The sequence below is a fragment of the Siniperca chuatsi genome, linkage group LG21, assembly GCF_020085105.1.
Source record: "Siniperca chuatsi isolate FFG_IHB_CAS linkage group LG21, ASM2008510v1, whole genome shotgun sequence".
NCBI classification, from domain to species: domain Eukaryota; kingdom Metazoa; phylum Chordata; class Actinopteri; order Centrarchiformes; family Sinipercidae; genus Siniperca; species Siniperca chuatsi.
Genome location: NC_058062.1, coordinates 15994219 through 16019671, shown reverse-complemented (window position 1 = coordinate 16019671; position 25453 = coordinate 15994219). Strand labels below are relative to the sequence as shown.

Sequence of the window (25453 nt, the reverse complement as noted above, 5' to 3'; positions counted from 1 at the left end):
TCCATGGGCAGGAAGAAAGCCGTGCCTTCATTTGTTACAATATCTTAGTTTTTGTTACAATTTTATTTTTATTTTTCCATAATAACAATAATATAATAAACCAAAATAACAAACTATAAACCACACTGAATGAAATTTGATTAAGACTGATTTCTGACACAACTACACACATATAACGGTCAAATGTGTTGATTTTTACAAAAAGGATTTAGTGTTTTGCATTTAGTCACACAGGTTTCGGGTCCTGAGCAGCTGTTTTCCTCTGGAGGCTCCAACCATTAAATGTTTTTTATGCAAACCTGTAAACCAGCAGCATCACAAATTAAGTTTTCATATTATTTACATTATCTTGATACTGTTGGCAGCTGGATGTGAGTCTCTCTGGATTTGTCAAAGTCAGCAGTTCTTCTTTTGCAGTTTAACTTGATCATTTGTTACTAAACATTTTCTTTTTTTAACAGGTGTGAAGTGTGAACAGCTGACACAGCCAGCCTCTGTGACTGTGCAGCCAGGTCAACGTCTGACCATCACCTGTCAGGTCTCTTATTCTGTTAGTGGCTACTGGACAGCTTGGATCAGACAGCCTGCAGGGAAAGGACTGGAGTGGATTGGAAGCAAATATACTGGAGCTTCAGCCTACAAAGATTCACTAAAGAACAAGTTCAGTATCGATTTAGACTCTTCCAGCAACACTGTGACTCTAAACGGACAGAATGTGCAGCCTGAAGACACTGCTGTGTATTACTGTGCCAGAGAGCCACAATAACACAAACCATCAGTAGACCTGAACAAAAACCCCTCAGTGCCTGAACACTTGTAACATGAAGCCACCAGAGGAGGAGCCCTCAGACCACTAATGGTTTCAACACCAGCTCACTGTTAAAGAGAGAAAGGGACGAATGGACTAATGGAAATTCTTTGCATTAATTGAAAAACATGTGTATTCATGGCACCAGTGTACTGAGAGGTTAAATGTATTTTTCTGAATTTGTTTTTTAAAACTTAATTCATGTTCTCAGCAGTTTTCTTCATTCGTTATTCCTACTGGGGTTTTCTTTCCCCAGATGTCCTGAAAATGGTTTGACTCATGAACACTTTGTGAGAAAATCAACAGTAAATAATGAATAAGATTTGAAGGTGTTATTTGTTGTTCATTTTAAAATGGAATTAAAAATATTCACTTTAGGGCTTTTGTACAATGTATAACATATTGTCAGTCTTCATATGATGCAGATTGAGCTTAATAATGAAGCAACCAATTTAATAGCTAAACTAAGATGTGAACTGTGACTAAGTACAGCCTCACAGAGCCGCTAGCATGGCTGTAGACTCTTATCTTGTTTAATGTTCTCTAGATTATTTATGACTATATATATTTATGTACTATATATGCTTGTTTACCTCATGAAGATAATTGATTTTCTGAATGGCATCAGCTGATAGCTATGCCCTGACCCGAACTATTTCGACAATAATCCACTACAGTTAGTGACAAACATGGCAACAGCCAGTTTAAATGCAGTGGACTTGCATCACTTGATGGAGAACTGGACGTAAGTGCCACAGTGACACATTTCCCAATGTGAACTGTGTCCTACAGGCAAACTATAGCACAATAATTTCATTGCTGAGGTGATATCTTTACAGGTAGGCCTAAGCTAAAAACATTCTCTGTTTTTATAGCATAGTTTATTGGTCATATGGATGCAGATCTTATGTTGCTATATGTCCACAACCTGGAAATTTAACCAAGTTACTGAATTTTAAATGTGTCAGAAACGTTTTCAATTTTACAGAATTGGAAGGACACTTCTTAGTCATTAAATGTACACATACATACAGACTAGTGACATCTGAGTCCAGACCAGGTCTCTCCTCCCTGTGAGGAGGAGTCAATGCAAAACTCAGATGTCTTCCACCTCTACATATCTGACTACAGAGAGGACGACAGAGAACAGTGGACACACAGTTTAACATGATGGACTATAGGACAGGACTGCTGCTGTTAACTCTCTGCTGGGCAGGTGAAGATCTTTACTGATCTTTATTACATTTCAATTTAATTTTTGTCACCAGCTTATTTCACTTGATGTTTTTTTTATCCTCTTGACAGGTGTTGATGGTCAGACTCTGACAGAATCTGAACCAGTGGTTAAAAGGCCTGGAGAATCTCACAGATTGACCTGCACAGCCTCTGGATTCACATTCAGCAGCTACAATATAAACTGGGTCAGACAGGCTTCTGGAAAAGCACTGGAGTGGGTTGCACTTATAAAACATGACAGTGCTGATATCTCCTACTCTCAGTCAGTCCAAGGCCGGTTTACCATCTCCAGAGACAACAGCAGACAGCAGCTGTATCTGCAGATGAACAGTCTGAAGACTGAAGATATTCAAGTTTAACGTATACAAACAAAGTGAATCTACTTGAATCCTATATTTATTGTGTCTGGAGATGAATTCTTTATATTGAGACATTTTTCATGTTTGAAGAAAGTATAATAATATAGTAATCAAAGAATAATTTTCTCGTTTTAACTGCAGAGAAATGTCTAGAAAAGATGTGGAGAGAATATTGACAGTTTGATGCAATAAAACAGGTAATAAAGTTATCTGTATCTGAATATAAAGAAAATGTAGCTACATGTCTTCATGGGCAGGAAGAAAGCTGTACCTTTATACAATGATTTAGTTTTTGTCACATTTTTATTTTATTTTGCCATAACAATAAACAAAACATCAAACTATAAACCACACTGCATGACATTTGATTAAGACTGTTTTATTTCTGACAGAACCACACAGATGAAGGTCAAACTTATAAATGCAGGAACTACCATATCTTTCATCTAAAAGGTTTCAGTTCCTGAGCAGCTGTTTTCCTCTGGAGGTTCCAAGTTTCTCTGTATGTCTGTGTCTTCAAACATCTGCAAACACTGAAACCATTAAAAGTATTTTATGCAAACCTGCAAACCAGCAGCATCATGTCATGGTACAGCTGTACCATTCCTAGTGTCTCTGTCTGTTTGTCCCCTGTTGGTTCCCCTCCTGTGTTTGTCTGCATGTGTATGTGTGTGCATGTGTGTGTGTGCTGTGGGGCGCAGCCTCTGGTCTAATCAGAGACTGACACACCTGCTCTCCATCTACCAATCAACACCTGGCAGTATATTGTATCTACCCGGCTCTTGTCACCAGTATTCTCCAGATTGTCCGTTTACCCAAGTGGTACTACAGCTCGGCCTCTGACTTACCTCTCTGAAAGAATTGCCTTCATGTTATCTGAAACCCTGACTAACTCTCTGACACCCTGTGTTCAGATTTGTTCCTCTCACCACCCTCCAAGTTCCTCACCGGCTTTCCAAGAAGACCTCACCTCGGATCTCCACTGCTCCACCTCAGCCCGCTGTCTTTAGTTTAGTCTCTAGTTTCCAGACTATTTACATGATCCTGGCTGCTGTCACTTGATTTCTGTTTGCAGCAAATACATGAATAAATAAATTAGGTGCTGACAGTAAATAATCGCTCTCAGTAAAACAGCTCACATCATTTTTAAATTGGGTTTTAATCATTTGAAAACACGCTAAACACACTGTAAACATGGCTTATAGAAGCAACATTCTTGGTGGTTGCTCCTTTTGTTTCCATGGGTGCACGTCATCATTGTTATTGCAATGCTGATTTTAATGAATATGCTTTCCATTATCCATGATTCATGTTAATATTCACATTAAAATTACTTATAGTGATCCTTATCGTTGTTTGCAATTTTATAAGAATTTACATAATGTTTTATTATTGAATTGTTGTCAATACAATACATTTAGGCATCAATAATTCACAGTAAAAGCAAAGTTAACAGTTGTTTCATTTCTGTAAATGCAGGGACATTTTCAAAATGTTCCAACTGAGGGTTTAATGAAATTAAAATATCATATATAAAGCAGAGGTGATTTCCAGGCATGTTTTCACTCTGCAGATATAATAACAGTCAACAGACTCTTCTATTGGCTCCAGTTAGACCAACATTGATGCTTCATGTGTTTGATTCTATGCAAACTCAGTGACCTTCCTTGTTACTCAGCTATAAAAACTTCCCATCAGGCTGTCAGTGGAGTTCACAGCACATCAGTTTCAACATCAACCATGTTTTCTGTAGCTCTGCTGCTGCTGTTGGCAGCTGGATGTGAGTCTCTCTGGATTTGTCAAAGTCAGCAGTTCTTCTTTTGCAGTTTAACTTGATCATGTGTTACTAAACATTTTCTTTTTTTAACAGATGTGAAGTGTGAACAGCTGACACAGCCAGCCTCTGTGACTGTGCAGCCAGGTCAACGTCTGACCATCACCTGTCAGGTCTCTTATTCTCTTAGTGGCTACTGGACAGCTTGGATCAGACAGCCTGCAGGGAAAGGACTGGAGTGGATTGGAAGGAGAGTTGGTTCCAGCACAAACTACAAAGATTCACTAAAGAACAAGTTCAGTATCGACTTAGACTCTTCCAGCAACACAGTGACTCTAAACGGACAGAATGTGCAGCCTGAAGACACTGCTGTGTATTACTGTGCCAGAGAGCCACAATAACACAAACCATCAGTAGACCTGAACAAAAACCCCTCAGTGCCTGAACACTTGTAACATGAAGCCACCAGAGGAGGAGCCCTCAGACCACTAATGGTTTCAACACCAGCTCACTGTTACAGTAAAGAGGGAAACAGTCTTTAGATTTTATAAATGGTTCTTAATATAATTTAAAAGCAACTGAAATACTCTGACATTCACTGATACATCATTGTTTGTACTGGATGTATATATAAGCTTTAAAGTGAGGGAATGAATTTAGCTCATAACTTGCTTTTTAAAGCTCAGCATGTAAATTGGCCTCCTTGTGTGTTGCATCATAAGGAAGTGAATAGCGTGTCTGTCAGTTAAAGTTACCTTCTCCAGCAAATGTCAGGTTTATCATTTAAAAACTTGTATCCCCAACCAATCATGAATTTAATTTTAGAGTTAAACATGTGGTGAGAAAATATTCTTGTCTGTCCCATCCAAATAATCTACGACAAAATGACTTTTGACGTGACGTTTCCAGGCATTTAGTATTTTACACTTTCCCCTGCTCTCAGAAATAATACTCTTTTAAAATACATCTGTGTTTCATGTTCCCTGTTCAAACCCGTAGAGGGAGGTCTACGCAAACTTTTCCTTCATTACAAACACCATCAGCAATGCTCATGTAATTTGTGACTGTCTGGTGTAGTGATCAACAACTGCAGAGCTCATTTTAGAATGACAAGTATAATTGCTGGGAGTTTATTATTTCTAAAGTCTAAAGACTTATTTTCTAACATGCCAATTACTTAGACACAAGGGGAAAAAAGTAGACTCACCATCTTGCCTTTTTAATAATGATCTCAAAAACTTCATCCATCACCTAAATCTTAAAAAAACTAAATCTCCAATCTCCTACTGTCGGCCAAATGTCTTCCATTCTTCACCAGTTTAAAATGTTCATCCAAGTTCAGTCACAAAAACAGTGTTTGCAACAGGAATTGTAACAGCTGCTGTTCTTGTTGGCTTCTTCAGGCCTTCATTTTATTGATAAAATGATCCTCCCTCTTGGGGGTGAAATGTGATTGTTTAATTTTAATATCAATCCAGAATGTGGGCCTGTGCCCACCCACTAAGGCCCACCCAATCACAGGGTGTCTAATACAAATAGGGTAACAAATGAATGAATGAACACCAGTCAATAACTACTGTTAGCCATGCTAGCGGCACGGTTTTAGAGGTGGCAATGTCGGCCTGTTGGGCCACCATTTTGGTCCAGACTGAAATATCTCAAAAACTAATGGATGGATTGACATGATTTTGATGATCCCCTGACTTTTCCTCAAGCGCCACCAGCTGGTCAAAGTTTTTACACATCCAGTGAAATATCGCAACATCTGGATGGATTGGCACAAACCTTGGTACAGACTTTCATGGTCCCCAGAGAATGACTGCTACTGACTTTGGTGATCCCTTATCTTTTGATGAAGCACCATCATCAGGTCAAAATTTCAACTTGTCTACTTTGGTTTATGACCAAATACCTGCACAACTAATAACATTCCCATCAGCCTCATCTGCAGGCAACAATGTGTTTATTGCCAGTTAGTAAATGTCAGCATGCTAAACATGTTAAACAAAGATGATGAGCATGGTAAACATTATACAAGCTAGCCTAAATATCAGCATGTATTCATAATACTGCTCTATCCTGCATTTATGCACACTTTATATCCTGCACTTGCTTATTGCACTTCTGGTTAGACCTAAACTACATTTCGTTGCCTTGTACTTGTACCTGTGTAATGACAATAAAGTTGAATCTAATCTAAAAAAGTTAGCATTGCTATTGTGAGCATGTTAGCATCCTGATGTTAGCATTTAATTCAAAGCACCACTGTGACTGTAGTAGGAGAGCCACCTGCATGGCTGTAGACTCTATCTTGTTAACATTTCTCTGGATTTATGACTGCTGAAAAAAAAAAGTTTGGTCTTGTTTACCTCATGGTGTTAATACATTTTCTGAATGGCAGCAGCTAAGAGCTACGCCCTGACCCGCGCTATTCCCACGTCATCCACTACAGTAAATGACAACCATGGCTGCTGAAAACAGCCAGTTTTAACCGCAGTGGACTTGATGAAGTACTGGACGTAAATGTCCCAGTGACATATTTCCCAAAGTGAATCGTGTCCACGCGACACCTGGCATCAGAGCATCAGGGGTGAAACACAGACTGAACATTTTTCATGCTTTCCCTGAAACCTAACTGAATAAATAAGTGGACTACAGTGAAATAATGTCAGTGCTGATATGCAATCATTATTAGATACATTCTCTTTCTTTCAGTGTAGCCCAGAATAGTTTATTGATCACATGGGCAGAGACCTTATGCTGCTATGTCCACAACCTGGAAAGGAGTGGACCCTGCCGCTTCTGCCTGGTGTGTGACTGTGTGTAGTTATTTGGCTGCTGTGTTAATGCTGATGAACAAGTTACTCAATTGGAAATGCGTCAGAAACATTTTAAATTTTTCAGAATTGGACAGATGCTTCTTAGTCAGTAAACATTCACATACAGACAGACAAGTGACATCCGAGTCCAGTCCAGGTCTCTCCTCCCTGTGAGGAGGAGTCAATGCAAAACTCAGATGTCTTCCACCTCTACTTATCTGACTGCAGAGAGGACGACAGAGAACAGTGGACACAGTTTAACATGATGGACTATAGGACAGGACTGCTGCTTTTAACTCTCTGCTGGGCAGGTGAAGATCTTCACTGATCTTAATTTTACATAGCTTTTATTTTTGTCACCAGCTTATTTCACTTGATGTTTTTTTTATCCTCTTGACAGGTGTTGATGGTCAGACTCTGACAGAATCTGAACCAGTGCTCTGCTGGGCAGGTGAAGATCTTCACTAAACTTGAGTTTACAGTTTCCAATTGTGTAACTGACATATTTCACGTTTTCTTTTTCTCTTGCCAGGTGTTGATGGTCAGACTCTGACAGAATCTGAACCAGTGGTTAAAAGGCCTGGAGAATCTCACAGATTGACCTGTACAGCCTCTGGATTCACATTCAGCAGCTACTGGATGGCCTGGATCAGACAGGCTCCTGGAAAAGGACTGGAGTGGGTTGCCAGGCTTAATAGTGCCAGTAGCAGCATCTACTACTCTCAGTCAGTTCAAGGCCGGTTTACCATCTCCAGAGACAACAGCAGACAGCAGCTGTATCTGCAGATGAACAGTCTGAAGACTGAAGATTCTGCTGTTTATTATTGTGCTCGAGAGCCACAGTGACTGGAGTTGGTTGAGCAGCTGTACAAAATCCTACAGGACTCCTTCTTACGGGACTGATAGATCCTGAGAAATACTTTTAATTGTATTTATTATGGTTCAAAATCATAAAAACTGGCCCTGACAAAGATTATCATTAACAAACAATAATAACCATTAAATACATTAAAATATTTCTTACTGTAATGATCAATTCCTCACAACAGCCAATGACGGCAAAACAATCTGCTGAAATCATTGTCCAGTTATGAAAAAAAGAAATACTACATGTTCACATTTCAGCCACATCCATGTAAATATTATTTGGCATCTAAAGTTGGTCACAATATGGGAGTGAAAACTAATGTTGCAGTTTCTTTTATAAAAACACTAGATGGCAGTCAGTGTCAAGTTTCTCTCTCCTCTGTCACTATAAGGAGACTCTCATATCTGCTTTTTATACTCACACCCTTTGTGAGCTCGCTGCACCACAACACTAACAGAACATTTTAAGTGCTGGATCAGCAGTGACTGCAGCTCCATGTGTTCATTTAGTTGGAGTTCACCATCTCACCATCTCTAATAGATTTCAAGACAAACAGCTGGAAGACTGAAGATTGAGACATTGTGATGAAAGCTGAATGAATAAGTGATACTGCAATAACAACAACGCCTTGCTTCCAACACTGATCTCTGTATTGAATGATGGCCAACTAACAATGAAACACACTTCATCAATAAAAATGTATTTGTCAGTGTGTTGGGACAGTTTATCATGACTCACAGCAACGCCTGCATTTATAAGAAGACAACCGTACTGTGATTACAACATTAATTCAACTACAGTGAAAACTTTGCTTTAAAAAGCTCTGTATCAACAACAATATTCAGTTTCTCTACATTTACTTACACCAACTTTGAGATTTTAAATATAATCTTACTGTAAATCAAATCACAGCAGCTCTACCAGTTTGCTAAATTTACCATGTAGATGGTGACATTTAAGTCCATATAATCTCTTTCATAAAAATATGTTCTTTAAATAAACGGTTTCTCCAGTCTGGTCACTCGAGGAGACACACTGTTTACACCTTCAGCTGATATAAATAAAAATTATTCAACAATATGCAAATAAAGGTCACATATAAGGAAGTCAAGTGTGTTTGTGTGTGTGTCAGTGAGAGGACAGAAGAGCTCACATCAGTTCAGCTTCAACATCAACCATGTTCTCTGTAGCTCTGATACTGCTGCTGGCAGCTGGATCCTGTGAGGAGCTTTCAGTGGATTCACACTAATAAACACATTAGAAACACTGAATAGTCAGATGAATGATGGAGATAATGTTGATTTCTGTTTCCACAGGTGTGAACAGTATTGATCTCATCCAGCCAGACTCAATGGTTGTGCAGCCTGGACAGTCTTTGACCGTCACCTGTCAGGTCTCTGGTTATTCTCTGACTGATAACAGCTATGCAACAGGTTGGATCAGACAGCGTGAAGGAAAACCCATGGATTGGATTTTAAATCGGTGGGGTGGAGGAGACTTTTACCAAAATAATGCTCTGAAGAACAAGTTCCTTTACCACACACACGCTTCAACTAGCTCGGTGACATTAACAGGACAGAATCTGCAGCCTGAGGACACAGCTGTGTATTAATGTGTACGTCAGCCCACAGTGATACAAACCACCAACAGACCTGCACAAATACCCAGCAACCATGTGACTCAACCACACATGTGAACATTAATGAAGACATTACTTTCTGATGAGCTGATAATGTCGATGAATGTTTATGGAATTCACTGAATGGTGGAGGACATTTTTTGTCACTGAGAGACAGGGGAAGATGAGGCTGAGACAAAGATGCACTTCCTCTACAATGTACAGCATTCAATGAAATAAGGAACATTTACTTTAACAAATGCAACTCTGTAATCTCAGATTTCAAATTCAATAAATGACCTCTCATAATTAAAAATGATCTGCCCAATATGTATCTACATGCCACAACCTGAGAGTCAGTGAATGACCTACACACACACTAAAAGGACCAGTTTGTTGCGTAAATGTAAACATGCCACCATCAACACAAAAAAAGATGCTAAGTGTCGAAGTGAGACAAAACCAAAGAGCTGACATGGACATCTCTGGAGGTGAAATATTTCATTCATTCATTTCATTTTTGCCTGCAGGATTAGGATTAATATTTGCTGGGGTGAGAGATAGCGGAGAGCGAGAGAGAGAGCTAGTGATAGGTCTAATTCGTAGGTATTTTATCATGGATTTGAAGGGGCAAAAGGGGGAATCAGTGTGAGCCACAATTACAGAGCAAACATAGACTGTAGTGACAAGAATGAAAGGCCAAATCATAAAAGAAAATATCTCTATTAGGGTCGAATTACTGAGAGGATGTAGTGAATTCATCAGCTCTGAGGAATGCGTAGAAGGCCAATATGGATACTATGAAAGCACCAGCTAATGTTGTGGTTTTCCACTGAAAGGTGATTTGGATTGTTACTAAGCGCTGCTCTTCAACAGCAATGTGATGATTAATAATGTCTCCGTCAATGTGCACCAGCTGTGAGCTGATGATTTAAAAATGGACATAAATACATGATACGCCCATTATAGCAATGGTCAACAAAAGGCTGCTGAACTGAATGACTGTCTGAAACTAAACATGGTTAAAATAAGTTAGCAGAATAAGTTGACGAACATCATTTAAAAAACATATTTCCAAAATAATAATATGAAGCAAGTGTTTTTCTAAATCACTGACATACACACTGCAGACTGGACAGACACAACTGGCGTTTACAATGATCAGACTGGATTATTTGGTTGTTTTTCTCATCTTGTATGTATGTAATGTATTCATCTTAACTGACTGACACTCAAAACATGAACTGAACTTGAGTTTAAGACCCCTGCTTGTCATTTACACTGGAAGTAGTGATAGTTAACACATCAAAACAGAGTTCAGTCAGTGCGTGGAGTGCGCTTGGTCGGGCAGTGTGGAGAGAAAATGGACAGCTCAGGTGAAAGACAGAATGAGAGCAAGACAAAAGGTGGAGCTGAGAGGGAGAGCATTTAACGGACAAAAGTGGAGGAAAGTGCAGCTAAATGCTGCAAAATGACAAAGCCGCCCTCAGCACGTCATAATATCACCCTTCCCGAGTTGATTATATATTTTAAAAAACTAATAAGTGGCATCAAAACTTAATCATGCTACATAAAAAAGCAGGAGATGGATATGCACTGAAATAAATAAAGACTTGTATACTTTTTTCTGTCAGGTGGAGGTACATCCAGTAACTCAGAGCTACATGATGATCAACAGAAGTCCAGTCAGAGCTCTGAGGAAATGCCAGCTGCAAAAAACACTCAAAAATTATATATATGAGTATTTATTCCTTCAGCTTTAATTATGGACATGTAATCGACTAACTCTGAAACTGAAGACACTTGTTTAAAAAATGTTGAATATTTTTGAAGCAGTTTTTGTGTGTAATGAAACTAAAAGATATGTTACTGGAATAAACAGTAAACAGACAAAAATATTTCAACAAAACAGTTACAGTATACGAGGTCTGTTCTGAATCATTATCCCAGTCCGGCCCTGTGGAACCAGTGTGCCTGTTGACTTAAAAGAAAAATGCTTTGATTGGTGATTTGAAGTTTATGTTGATATTTTACACAAATGAAATCCTGAAATCCTCCTGTACATTCACCAAACACGAGATCCATTTCTTGATTTGACATAGTTCTTAATTGTGTTCCAACTAAGTTCATGTAATGTTTTTTATAATCTTGACAGGTGTTGATGGTCAGACTGTGACAGAATCTGAACCAGTGGTTAAAAGGCCTGGGGAATCTCACAGATTGACCTGTACAGCCTCTGGATGGTAGATCCTGAGAAAGAACTATATTTTTCTTTTAATTTTCATTGTTTTAAATAAAATCATAAAAACTGGCCCTGACAAAGATTATCATTAACCAACAACAATAACTGTTAAATACAGAAGAAAAAAAAACATGTCTTACTGTAATGATCACTTCCTCGCAAAACAGCCAATGACAGCACAACAATCTGCTGAAATCATTGTCCAGGTATGAATAAAATGGGAGTGAAAACTAATGTTGCAGTTTCTTTTATACAAACACTAGAGGGCAGTCAGTGTCAAGTTTCTCTCTCCTCTGTCACTATAAGGAGACTCTCATATCTGCTTTTCTCATTGATCTGAACTGACTGACACTCGAACCCTGGACTGAACCAGAGTTTTATACTCACACCCTTTGTGAGCTCGCTGCACCACAACACTAACAGAACATTTTAAGTGCTGGATCAGCAGTGACTGCAGCTCCATGTGTTCATTTAGTTGGAGTTCACCATCTCACCATCTCTAATAGATTTCAAGATAAACTTTCAGCTTTCAAATGAAAGTGTATGAGACTGACAGAGCAGCTCGTACTGTATAAATGTTCTTTTTAGCTACACACCACACATTCTTACTCTCTCTCACATGTGAAAAACTGTCCAAACACACTCAGAAAAGGACAAAGACTGAACAACATCTTTTTGTTGGTGTCTCAGTCTGTTTTTAACTCACTCTCTCTCTCTCAGAGTCCAGCACTCCTCCTTTTCTGACAGATTTAGTTTTGATGTATCAACACTGTATCTCCAAAATCTCCGACTGGGAAAATGCAAATTCACACACTGATGCACAATCCCCACCCATTCTGCCTGCACAATATATATCCTTCATAACAGTCTTTGCAGTTGCAGACTCAGCCACGCTCCCACCATGACAGTTGTACAAAGTGTCCTCCTCTTGGCTCTCTTTTCAGGTGAGTGCTTCACTCGGTGTCCAGAGGAGGAGGAGGAGGAAAGGAGCTTTGGATGTCTGCTGGCTCCCCGTCATCTAAACTGTGTGTCTCTTTCAGCTGCTCAGGGCCAGTCCCTCACCTCCTCAGAGCCAGTGGTCAGCAGACCTGGAGAACCAGTCACTCTGTCCTGTAAAGTGGAAGGACTTGCTCTGGCTTGGCTGCACTGGATTCGTCAGAAACCAGGGAAAGGACTGGAATGGATCGGACGCATTGATGGCGGAACTGGCACAATATTTGCCCAAAGTCTCCAAGGCCAGTTTTCCATCAGCAAAGACACGTCCAAAAATCTTGTGTATTTAGAGGTGAAGAGTCTAAAACCAGAAGACTCTGCAGTTTATTATTGTGCACGAGAGCCACAGTGACACACCAGACTACAAAGCTGTACAAAAACTGAACAACACACATCTCTGTGTGAGAAGCACTGAAGCATGTCAGGACTTTGAAAACACATTTCCCATTGAATGATGGCCAATTAACTATGAAACACACTTCATCATTTTTTTTTTTTATTTGTCAGTGTGTTGGGACAGTTTATCATGACTCACAGCAACAGCTGCATTTATAATAAGACAACCAGAAAAAGCTGGATATGTGTTTATGGTGTTTAAAGTAACATGATGAGATGACAATGAAGCAATTTCAAAAATTCCAGTGGATATTTGTGATCAGAGGAATGCTGTATATTATTTAGCTCATCTGCTGCTCAATATGCTTACAGGGAGTAATGAGAAACCATGATACCAACATACATACATATTTGAACTAATTTGAATAAACCTTATTTGTAAATGTGTCAGATTTCTGAACTAAAATGAACATCATGAATTTTTATTAAAAGCAAAGTTGGATATGTGTTTATGGTGTTTAAAGCATGGCAGACAAACTTTGAATTAACTGACTTGGAGGAATGACTCCTGATCATTGATTCTCCAATTTCATCAAATGATAAACTGAAAGCCAAGTCCAATCCAGGTCTCTCCTATCCACTACAGTTAGTGACAAATGTGGCAACAGCCAGTTTAACCGCAGTGGACTTGCATCACTTGACGGAGTACTGGACGTAAGTGCCACAGTGACACATTTCCCAATGTGAACTGTGTCCTACAGGCACTCTGTAGCACAATGATTTCATTTCTGAGATGGAATCATTACAGGTAGGCTATAGGACAGGACTGCTGCTTTTAACTTACTGCTGGACAGGTGAAAAAATATCAAAAGATCTTTAGTTGAATCTGTCTTTTGCTCAAGTATAGCTAGTGAATATTTTCTTTTTTGTCTTGACAGGCGTTGATGGTCAGACTCTGACAGAACCTGTTTGTAAAAGAGGAAATATACACAAATGAGACACGTCCTGGACAGGTTGACAGAACACAACCATCTTTCTATATTTTCAAGTTCCCCTCCAGACATGTTTTAAAGTATGTAACATACTCTGCTATGATTAATATTTTGTTTAATACGGGCTTTCCACTTAAAAGGGGCTGGAAGCACATCTACTCTTCTTATTACCTAGTAGATAGTGGAAGGAAGCTCAGGTCCTGTTTACATCCAAAAACTGCACACTCGACCTTGTTTGCTGTCAAAACTTTCACTTCACTAACTTAGTGCAAACTCTCGCTCTCTGTACTCACAAGTCCGCTCTGCGCTGGAGGTTTCAGGTTTCTTTGCCCGTGGCATTGCTGTTGTCTTTCGAATTTGTGACGTCCCAAATCTAGCTTGTTTGAATCCCAGATTTTAGGGAAGTGTACACACATCCCCCCCTTCAGTAGAGGAATGTGGAAACACCTCTCTAGTGACAAACTTTGCATGGAAACAAGTCAGTAAAGTCAAGGTCTGACATTTTAGGGAACTTAAACATAAGAAAAACACATTTTTAGTGGAGGATCTTTAAGGATTCACCACTGAGTTACATTGTGTTGAAATGGAAATGAGTTGCAGTCCCCTCTTTAAAACTCTAGAGGGCAGACAAGGACTAACTGCATTTTTAATACTGATCCCAGTAATGGAACATTACATGGAACATACCTGGATGTAATGGCAGTGAGGAAACCACTAACACACTTACAATTAATATTTTCCTCCATCCTCAGAGTGTCTGTGATGGTTTCCTCACCCTGTCAACACAAATGCAATTTAGGTAAAATGGCTAATCTAACTTTTTCAAGTGCTCATGTGTGCTCATGTGTTTGTCTGTACATGTGTTTCGACCTGTCTTGTTCAGTGAGCGCTGAGAAAAGCTCCACCCTGTGACCATGAAAAAGACAAGCGGTTTGGAAGATTGACTGAATCCTGATACTCCTGAACTCCTCACTTCTGGCCATAAAATGGCTGAAAGATTCATCACAATACTCCAGTTTAGCTGTGTGCCATTAATTCATGTAAGAAATGGATCATATGTTGCTGTTACAAGCTGTGTGCTCGGAATCAGGCACCAAATGCTGGATCCACTCAGTTCTCAGTTTATTTTGTGTGTCTCGTCCAACCAGCCCTGAAACTGCAATTAAAAAACACATATAATAAGCAAATATTCGGCAGAACACTCCTGTAATTAATATCTTAAAATAATAAACAAAAATACCTTCTGAGTAAATCAATCAAATCCCTTCAGTTGATAAATATCAATTTTACTCTTCTTATTTTTCAGCACTGTGAGGTGGAGTCAATGCAAATCTTGATCTCCTCCATCTTTATTTATCTCACTGCAAACTGAGGAAGAGAGACCAAACCACTGACCAGACATGCAACACATTTTCAGAATGACTTTAGCTACATGTTTAATGTTTCTCATGCTGTCATCCATTTCTGGTGAACACACACTTCTGCTTCTTTTTCTATGTCAAGGTTTCTGATTGGCTCTGCTCTGATCAGACTGCTTTTCTCCCCAGGTGTTTGCAGTCAGACTCTGGCCGAGTCTGAAGCAGTGGTGAAGCGGCATGGAGAATCCCACAAACTGACCTGTACTTATGCAGGAATATCAGATGATGATGCTGCTATCAGCTGGATCAGACAAGCTGAAGGAAAAGGACTGGAGTGGGTTGCCCACATTTCTGCTCCCAGTGGAAGCACTAAAGCTTATTCCACGTCAGTCCAGAATCGCTTCACCATTTCCAGAGACAACAACATGGACCAGGTGTATCTGCAGGTGAACAGCCTGACGACTGAAGACTCTGCTGTTTATTATTGTGCTCGAAAGCCACAGTGACACAGGAAGCCACAGAGCTGTTCACAAACCACTGCAGATGTGACTTTGACAGTCACTGATAGAAAGTGTTGTAAAACCACTTTATACAAGCTGTTTTTAAAACACCCCCTAATTCAGAATATCTGATGCATTTCCCCACACTATGCTTCTGTCACAGCTTGTCCTAAACTGAAACAAAGAGTGGAGTTTACACACCATCAGGTTGATCATCTCCTGTTATGAGGCTGAGCAGCACTTTATCTGTAAGAACAATAACAAAGAATTATCTTAGTCTTTCTTGACCCCTCATATCTGCTGATGGCTGCCAAAAAGACCATATTACACAAAGCTCCAATCAAATTTAAACATTCATCATTGCTTTCATATTTCATATTTTCAGTTTGTATTTATCAATTTTATGACATTAATTAAAGTTAGCAGCTAACATAGCGGTCCTATAAGCTGACTCAGTCAAGAATGGGCACCAGAACGGGCAACGGAACCGGGATCAGCAGACTCCCAGTGAACACGGCCAGACCGGGACCGACAGAGGCCAGTTTGATGACAGGGAATACAATTACAATACGAGATGATTTACAGCGGCTCAACCAGGATGGAAGAGGACTGAAAGGGGGGTCGTGCATCAGAGAGGCAGCGACAGCGCGTAGAGCCAGAACATTTTTCACATCTAACGCGGTGGATTAAGGATTTAATTCCACCAAACCAGAGTTGGGGATTGTTGGGACAGTTTAAAGACTAACCAAGATGATTTTTTGCTGAGTTTAATTTTGTTTCTGCAGAGTTTGAATGAAGTGTGTTTTATGATGAGTTAACAAGGCGATTAAGCTGCTCTTAGTTCGTTGAAAAAGAGAAATGTGAATTTAGAAGGTGACGGTTGTATTTTTCTGTTTAATAAGGAAAATAGGTGTGAGAATATTTCCTTTGATGACATTGTGTGAGTTTATTTTGTTTATTTATTAGACTAAAAAATCTAAGAGAGCTTGTGTAACGTAGCAAACTCGCTGCTGGCACACATCTCCCAGCTAGAACTACCTGAGCTGTACTGTCGGACTATCGCCTCTTGAGGCACAAGTGGTATTACAACACAGGACGGGCCGGGGCTAGCAGGTTAGCATGCTAATTTCAGTAGATATCTCTGCAACACAATACACTTACATCATTGACATAACGTCAAAACTGTTACTTCTTCACATTCTGTTGATGAGGTTAGTTCATTTTGTGAATGTTATTAAATAAAATTCTGGCCAAATCTTATTGCCCCTTTAATGTCATTCGCTATATTATTGATTGTTTGTTTTCATTTTGATGTGTTCAAGTCCCTCAACACGCTGAGAGTTTAAAAGCTTAGTATTTCTTAGTATTTCTTTATTTTTAAAAACTATTAAAACTACTTTAAAATGAGAATGTTCTTGTAGTTTTTTTAAACCAATATAGCTTTTTTAAAGATTATGATGCTACAGTTTTTTCCAACATTATGGTCTGAACAAAGGATGGTAACCACCATTTAGTGGGCTGGTGTTGTATCAATATATTAAAAGTAAATCATTTATATATGTATATATGAGTAATTTTTAATTTCAGTTCTTCAGATTAAAATATATACATAAGCCATGTCATGGTATATTAATGACAGATAATGACAGATTATAAATTAAACAATAATTAACTGATTATAAAATAAGTATAATGCAAATTCACCAACTTAAAACCTTAAATATAGTTTTGTTGATTGGAATTTAAGTTTTGTTTTATTCTCCCTGCTGACAACACAGGTCCCCTGACTCTCCAGTGCAGGAAACAGTGTGTGGTTTTTGTATTAGGGTTTTTCACTGTGATGGGCTGGTCGGCACGGTGATATAGATCCATACAAAAACCTAAGAGCAGTAATCTGACACTCTCCCTTTCTTGTGATGGAAAAAAAGGACAGGACAAAATATTTCTCATTGGAATATGAGGTAACTACTGTGTTTATCATTTTTAATAAGCAGATTTGTAGTTAAAAGTCAGTTAATTAGTAGTTTAAAGTCACAGTTAGTGCAGAGATGTAAATGTCATCTTCCAGTAAATCTTTACTTAAAGAACTGATTAAGAATCAACACAAAACGTGTGCTCACAGGACGACAGGATATAAAACTGACCAGGATTTCTGTGTATTTCATACACTTAATGAGCTTTTAACACATTTTTCTGGACCGTGAGGTTTTTGTACAAGCAGTGAGTGGAGATGCAGCACTGTGATGCTTTCGACTACTGGGGTCGTGGGACTGAAGTCACAGTATCTTCAGGTAAGACACATTTAAATAACATATTTACTAACTAGTTTATTTTTCTTTTTATAAATGTGATTATTGGTGGTCGAGAAGTTTAGCTCATGGTGTTATTTAGGTTCATACTGATGTTGGACAAACTAGAAAACATAGCAGACAGATGTTTTTAACGCAGCTGTTTCTTAGAAAGCATTTAAAAACATTGCATGAATTTAGTTTAATAAAGTTAGACAAAAGAGACAAAAAATAAGAAAAATCAAATATATAATTCATTATCAGCAATATATGGCACAGCCAACCAGCACAGGTGAGACTGATCAACATTTAGCAGCAGCAGAGTGGAGAGCGTCTCTAACCACAGAAAATGTGCTGGTTTGTTTTGATGCTCCACTGCACAAACTGATTTATCAACACTTTATTGAATCAAACACATTACAGATACCATCCAAGTAACAAATCACAGGCAGTTACAGTGTCCGGGTGTATGAAGATAAACCTTTTTTTCACCACTCATCCGGTCCAGCAGTTAATATAATTGTTATAGAACACCAGTCGCCTGCAGCAAACCTGCTGGCCACAACTATCTACTGTACTGAAGACACAGAGATCGTTTGGGTGTCAATTCTCCAGCTGGGTGAAACTCCAGATTGAAGTGATCAGTCAAACCTCACCACTGTTTAACACTCTGTATTTGACAAGTGAATATAATATATTGATTTTAATTGTTTCATTTTTTTTCAGGTGAAGAGACGGTAGAGGATGAGATGGATGCACAGCGCAGACGACTACAGGTCTTCATTTGTTTTTTGTCTTTTTTAAAACATGTACATTATCGATGATCTACTGTACATCTGCTAAATGAAATGGTCGTCATATATAATGATTAACTAAACACTGAAAATAGATTTCTCTGTAACCTGTAGAAAAATCTAAAATACAACTGCAATTGTTGATATGAATACATTTGGATTGTTGTTACATTATGATTACAGAGGTTCTTGATTACTTTTCATTAAAATGTGTTAGTGAAGTGTAGCATTAACTTGTCATTGATATGTAAATAACAAATTGTACTGTAGTAGAAACAGAAATCTTTGCTTTTCATTTTTGGTCATTTTGTTGATCATATTTGCTTTCATCATTAATTCGGTAGATATGATACTTACAATAGATGAGATTTGTACAGACACAAACATTAAAGGGAGTTTGAATATGAGTCATAGTATGCTTGTGATCAACATAAAAAGCTTCTGAGGATTTTGTTCACAACATCTAAAATAACACCACATCAAGTCAACGTACCGTAAACTTCTGTTATCAGTTTAAGCTCTGAAGGTTTTTCAATTTCCTGGAGTTTCTAAACATATCATCTTTAGAGAGTCACTTCCCCTCTCTCTGCACCTCTGGGACCACACCTGTAGCAGTGAAACTTTGTAGAAACCGTCAGAGCTACGAATAAACTTCCTCGAAGCAAGAGACTCATCTTTCACTGTGTTTATTTGCATATCAGCATGTATCCAGGCGTGAAGCGGCACACATGCATACAGCAGACACACATCCTCACACACAAAGGCAACACAAACTATCTTCAGAAAAGTGTCATCGTAAGCATTTTTCACAACTGTGAAACACCGTGATGAAGCCGGATAAATTAACAGAGATATCAAATACAGGTACAAGTATATTTGTGTGTTATGTTGTTTGCTCTGCTGTACGCTGCAGAGCTATAAGTTCATGGCGGATATAGAGATGGATAGTTTCATATCAGTGTTATTCTTGGTATCTACAGCATCATGGCAGCACACAGCAGAAGGAGCTGGAAGCCTTTGAGATCTTGTGTGATGAGTTTGGCCTTGTAACTAGTTCCTTTTTGTTCCATCTGAGGAGTGTCACTCATTGCCACTGCTTGACTGACTGGGATATTATTTCTGTCTTATCCCACTCTAAGTACACACGCGTCCTTAATGAGCATAGTGCCTCAAAATTCTGTACACGGTTCAATCCTCCGGGCAGTGTGTTTCCCGATTCCTCCAACACCAACGATTTGGTTGATTATTTTAACTACCAGTGTTCTTCAACCTTAGATCTCATAGCTCCTCTTAAAAATAGACAAAACTCAAAGACTAGAAAACAGCCATGGTTAAATGACAGTATTCGAAGCTGTAAAAGAATTGCAGAAGAGCAGAACGCAGATGGAAGAAATCACGTCTCCAGGTCCACTTTGTGGCCATGAAAGAGTTATTACGCCTTTATAATAGGATGGTGAAGGATGCAAGAACATGCCATTTCTCTGCACTTATCTCTGCCCATCAGCACAACCCCAGATTCCTGTTTAAGACTGTGGATCAGTTAGTTAACCCTGCCTCTCCTTGTGCCCCTGCTGAGTGTGATGCTGATTGTGAAAAGTTTCTTTTGCACTTTGCTGGTAAGGTGGAGTTAATAAGATCTGATATCACCCCCAATCCTGCCTTTTTAGATGTGGATCACCCGCTCAGGGATTCTTTGAGCAATTTTTCTGCTGTTACTCTGCCCAAACTCGCAGACATCATGTCTCTTATGAGAGTATCCTCCAGCCCTCTGGACAAAATCCCAACTAGGTTTCTATTGGAAGTTATGGATTGTATTGCCCCTTTTACAAATTATTTTTAACAGCTCGCTGTCTACTGGCTGCGTCCCTGATTTCTTTAAAACAGCTTGTGTCCAGCCAGTCTTAAAAACCTGGGCTTGATCCCACCCTCCTGGATAACTACCGCCCAATATCCAAATTGCCTTTTATTTCGAAGATTCTCGAAAAACTTGTATCTAAGCAGCTCCTTGCTGCTGTGGAAAACAATAATACCTTTGAAAAGTTCCAATCTGACTTTCGTCAACACCACAGCACTGAGACAGCCCTTCTCAAAGTCACTAATGACCTTTTAATGAATGCAGACGCAGGCATGTGTTCAATTCTTGTGCTGTTGGACATAAGTGCTGCCTTTGATACAATTGATCATGGCATTCTTTTAGTGAGACTGAGGCACTGGGTGGGCATATCTGGAACTGCACTAGACTGGTTCGCATCTTATCTGTCCAATAGGAAATTCTGTGTTAGCATTAATAACTTCAAGTCATCCTTTTCCCATATCAAGTATGGTGTGCCTCAAGGTTCAATTCTGGGACCAATATTGTTCTCCTTATACATGCTTCCCTTGGGTGATGTAATCCGCAGACATGGTATTTCTTTTCATTGTTATGCGGATGACACACAGTTGTACCTCCCTGTCAAGCCCACTGAGTATGCTGAGTTCTCTGCAGGACTGCCTGTCTGACATAAAAAATTGGATGTCGATAAATTTTCTTCAGCTCAACTCAAATAAAACTGAAATCCTTGTTATTGGGCCCCAACACATCACTAAACAAATACTGCCTTCCACTGGTAACCTGTCACAACATATCAAGCCTGTTGCACGAAATCTTGGTGTCCTGTTTGATAGCAATTTATGTTTTGAGCAACATATCACTAAGCTTGTCCAATCATGTTTCTATCACCTCAGAAACATTGCAAAAATACGATCTATTTTAAATCTTAGTGATGCAGAAACTGTTGTGCATGCTTTTTTATCTCCTCACGCCTTGATTATTGTAACAGCCTGTTCACTTGTCTTAATCAAAAGCTCTGACACGACTGCAGACTGTACAAAACTCAGCTGCTAGGCTGTTAACCAGGACCAAGAAGTATGACCACATAACACCTGTTTTAGCCTCTTTACACTGGCTCCCTGTTGGTTTTAGGATTGATTTTAAGATCTTGTTGATTACTTTTAAGGCTCTTCATGGCCTGGCCCCAGATTATATTTTAGACCTTGTAATCCCTTATGAACCTTCACGTAGTTTGAGATCTTCGGGCAGGGGTCTCCTGTCTGTTCCTGAGTCCAGGATGAAAACTAAGGGGGACAGAGCTTTTGCTATCAGGGCCCCGAGGCTCTGGAACAACTTGCCCGAAGAAATTAGGTTGTCTGAGTCAGTGTCTTCGTTTAAATCTCGTCTCAAAACACATTTTTATCTGAAAGCATATCCTGATTTTACGTGAACTGGCTGTTTATTTTACTGTTTATTTTATTGCTTTTCTGTATTTTTATGTGTTTTATTTCTTTATATTTCGTCATTTACTGTGTTATTTTATTTTTCTTGTTGTGAAGCACTTTGTACTTTGTTTTGATAAGTGCTCTATAAATAAAGTTTTATTATTATTTATTATAAGAGGCCGCAGAGTCGAGAACATGAAGGTTAAAATATTACAACTCCTCATCATCCTCACCAGGTGCATTTATAGCATCCTCAGCAGATTAAGGAGGAGAACTGACAACTGTTGCTGCTATACTGCTATCAAATACCGCTATCAGTATTTGAACATGATTCACTTTAATTCATTCTAACATAGCTGATGAGCACTTTCAGGCTGCCAACTGTATCATCTCTCCCCCTGTGTTTCTTGCTGGTCCCTGATTAGTTGCACATGTCAGGCGGTTACTTCAAACAGAGGATAAAGACAGGATCAAAAGCTCTAAATTGTGGGCGCACTTTAGCAAACTGAATGAAGACACAGCAGAGCAATATATATACAGTATATATTTTTTAAAAAGTAGTTGCATTTAAGGGCAGTAACAACACAATGAAAGATTTAGAGAAACTGAATTTCATAAATTTGCAGAAATGTGGCGTTTAAGCACATTTACTGTATCATCTTTATTTTTATCTTTATTAATTATTTGTTCACTCACCATATATTCCATTAGTATATATTTTACCCTCTTTTGCCGCTTAAATTAGCCATTTTAACCATAGCTATTTTGAAAGCTCCATCTGATATATTTTTATCTAGGTTACTTTTAATGTACATGTGAAATGAGCTTTGCACAGCTTGAACTACTAGGGGCTGATAGATGACCTACTTCTTCTAAACTAATTCAATACATGTATTTATTTATTTCAATCATTATAGTTATTTGTTTATTATAATTAAATTAGTATATTATGTTATAAAATAATACGTTATTTAAAAATAAGACGGTGTAGTCCCTCATTCGTCCAGGAATGTTCCATCGTAGAAAAGATTTCAGTCGTAGTCATTTGGACACTGTTTTCAGAATCAAGACGTTTCGGCTCCCATCCTGAAGTAATTCTCAATTGTGAAAATGGTCTGAGAACTCAGAAATTTAAGCTACTCTGTGTTGCTTAGGCCCTGCCCTCAGGGAGGAGGCTTCCTGAGTTTCTGCTGTTTACCCTGCCTAGTTTCACCTGAAACTGACCTTCTTTTGTTTCCATGATGTATCCAGATGACTACAACTGAAACCTTTTCTACGATTTATTTAAAAATATTACAATGACTTCGTGTCCTTCTTGAGAATAATATCAAGCTACCAGATGAACAATTTCACTTCATAAGATGTTTAATAAAGTCAGCTTGTTGATGTGCTTGAGGGACATTTTGGTTTACATGCCAGCTGTTTAATAGAAGTCAGAAAAGTGAGTGAAGACTACCATCTAGCAGCAAAGGCTTTGTGAGGATTAAGTGATCCGTCACTTGGTCTTGATGCAGTAAATGGAAACGACATGTGATTAGAAACACAAAACACTCATATGTGAGAAGATTACAAGATACTGTTTTATTTTTCCAACAGATTTATGGAACTTGCTAGTAAAATGAAAAAAAAAGAAAACATTACAAAGTCAAGTCTGAAACCTGTCCCAGCATTCCTGCTCAGGACAGGAAAACACCCTGAAGTCCATCACAGACACACACAGAACAATTAACTCTCACAGTCACTTTCTCTGTGATGGACCAGGAGTTTCCCCCCTTCACTGTGAAGCACTTTGGGTATAAAGACAAAACGCTGACGTTATACAAATGTAATTCATTATTATTATTATTATTATTGCTAACTGCTGCTAATTGGAACTGTTAGCTGCTGTTACCTAGTTAGCTCGGTTAGACCCGTGCAGCCAGCCGTGCTGGTAGCTGATTAGTGGACTGAGTGAATAAACACATCTACTTGGACTGAAGACAGTGGAGCAGCTGCACAAAAACCTGCACAGACAACAAACAGCAATGTGATCTTAATGACATCTGGGTTTTCTCACCTGCAAAAGCACTTTGATATATCTCAATATTAGATATCTAAATATTTTAAACTCATAAATTATATGAAATCAGTTTGAAAAGAAAAACTAGCTGAAAAACATTTGATCACAGAGTGAACTTGGCTGCATCAGAAGATCATTAGAAAGGTGAAATGTCCACAATCAAATATACATTCAAAACATTGATGGATGGTGTAACATGATGAGATGACAATAAAGCGATTTTCAAAAATGCCAGTGAATATTGGTGATCAGAGGAATACTGTAGATTATTTAGCTCATCTGCTGTCCAATATGCTTACAGCATGTCAGACAACATTTGAATTAACTGACTGAGGAATGACTCCCGATCATTGAATCTCCAGTTTCATCAAATGATAAACTGAAAGCCAAGTCCAACCCAGGTCTCTCCTCCCTGTGAGGAGGAGTCAATGCAAAAATCAGATGTCTTCCACCTCTACTTATTTGACTGCAGAGAGAATGACAGAGAACAGTGGACACACAGTTTAACATGATGGACTATAGGACAGGACTGCTGCTTTTAACTCTCTGCTGGGCAGGTGAAGATCTTCAGTGATCTTTATTTTATTTTTATTTTATTTTTGTCACCAGCTAATTTCACGTGATGTTTTTATCCTCTTGACAGGTGTTGATGGTCAGACTCTGACAAAGTAGTTAAAAGGCCTGGAGAATCTCACAGATTGACCTGTACAGCCTCTGGATTCACATTCAGCAGCCACTGGATGGCCTGGGTCAGACAGGCTCCTGGAAAAGGACTGGAGTGGATCGCTTATATAGACACAGGCAGTTCTCGTATCTATTACTCCCAGTCAGTCCAGGGTAGATTCACCATCTCCAGAGATGTCTCCAGCAGTAAAGTCTATCTACAGATGAACAGTCTGAAGACCGAGGACAGTGTATTACTGTGCCAGAGAGACACAGTGAGAGATCTGAATCTGACTGAAATTCTGACTGAACAGATTTTACAGCCTTAAAAATAGACAAAAAAAAAAACCCCAGCCACATGATTAGACGTCCCTCTTGGACACAAGGGGAGCTGGATGTCTGGACATATTTGCAGAAGATTGACAGGGATGTAATAGCAATTGTAAAAAAATATTATGATACAATGTGCATCACCATCATCATCACCACCA

The 25453-nt window shown here is 38.9% G+C and overlaps 3 protein-coding genes, 2 long non-coding RNA genes and 3 gene segments (V, D, J or C); 5 read left to right on the top strand and 3 right to left on the bottom strand.

The window, feature by feature from the left end:
* LOC122868482 overlaps positions 1-25453 on the bottom strand; it is a gene marked incomplete at its 5' end in the record, with an annotated part of 296170 nt that overhangs the window by 57780 nt on the left and 212937 nt on the right.
* LOC122868508 (immunoglobulin mu heavy chain-like) overlaps positions 1-25453 on the bottom strand; it is a 193920-nt gene that overhangs the window by 50436 nt on the left and 118031 nt on the right. Inside the window, 1 exon segment of the mRNA XM_044180531.1 lies at positions 24554-24560. Coding sequence (XP_044036466.1) covers positions 24554-24560 — 7 coding nt within the window.
* Positions 3965-4983, top strand: LOC122868495. The segment is given in 2 exon segments: positions 3965-4183; positions 4274-4983. Coding segments are annotated over 2 exon segments (453 nt in total).
* LOC122868496 lies at positions 7226-7899 on the top strand. The segment is given in 2 exon segments: positions 7226-7307; positions 7529-7899. Coding segments are annotated over 2 exon segments (363 nt in total).
* The window catches only part of LOC122868505, a 249715-nt gene continuing 236822 nt past the window's right edge, over positions 12561-25453 (top strand). Inside the window, 2 exon segments of the V gene segment in view lie at positions 12561-12668; positions 12765-13058. Coding sequence covers positions 12626-12668; positions 12765-13058 — 337 coding nt within the window.
* Positions 13548-15042, bottom strand: LOC122868515. The gene is made up of 3 exons (XR_006376131.1): positions 14916-15042; positions 14773-14821; positions 13548-14018 (listed from the first exon to the last, which is right to left on the bottom strand). It is a non-coding gene; the product is annotated as an uncharacterized LOC122868515 (long non-coding RNA).
* LOC122868516 lies at positions 16740-19652 on the top strand. Its single transcript, XR_006376132.1, has 4 exons — positions 16740-17016; positions 17682-17864; positions 18109-18194; positions 18918-19652. It is a non-coding gene; the product is annotated as an uncharacterized LOC122868516 (long non-coding RNA).
* The window catches only part of LOC122868479, a 253183-nt gene continuing 252391 nt past the window's right edge, over positions 24662-25453 (top strand). Inside the window, 1 exon segment of the mRNA XM_044180515.1 lies at positions 24662-24856. Coding sequence (XP_044036450.1) covers positions 24808-24856 — 49 coding nt within the window. The 5' untranslated portion in view covers positions 24662-24807.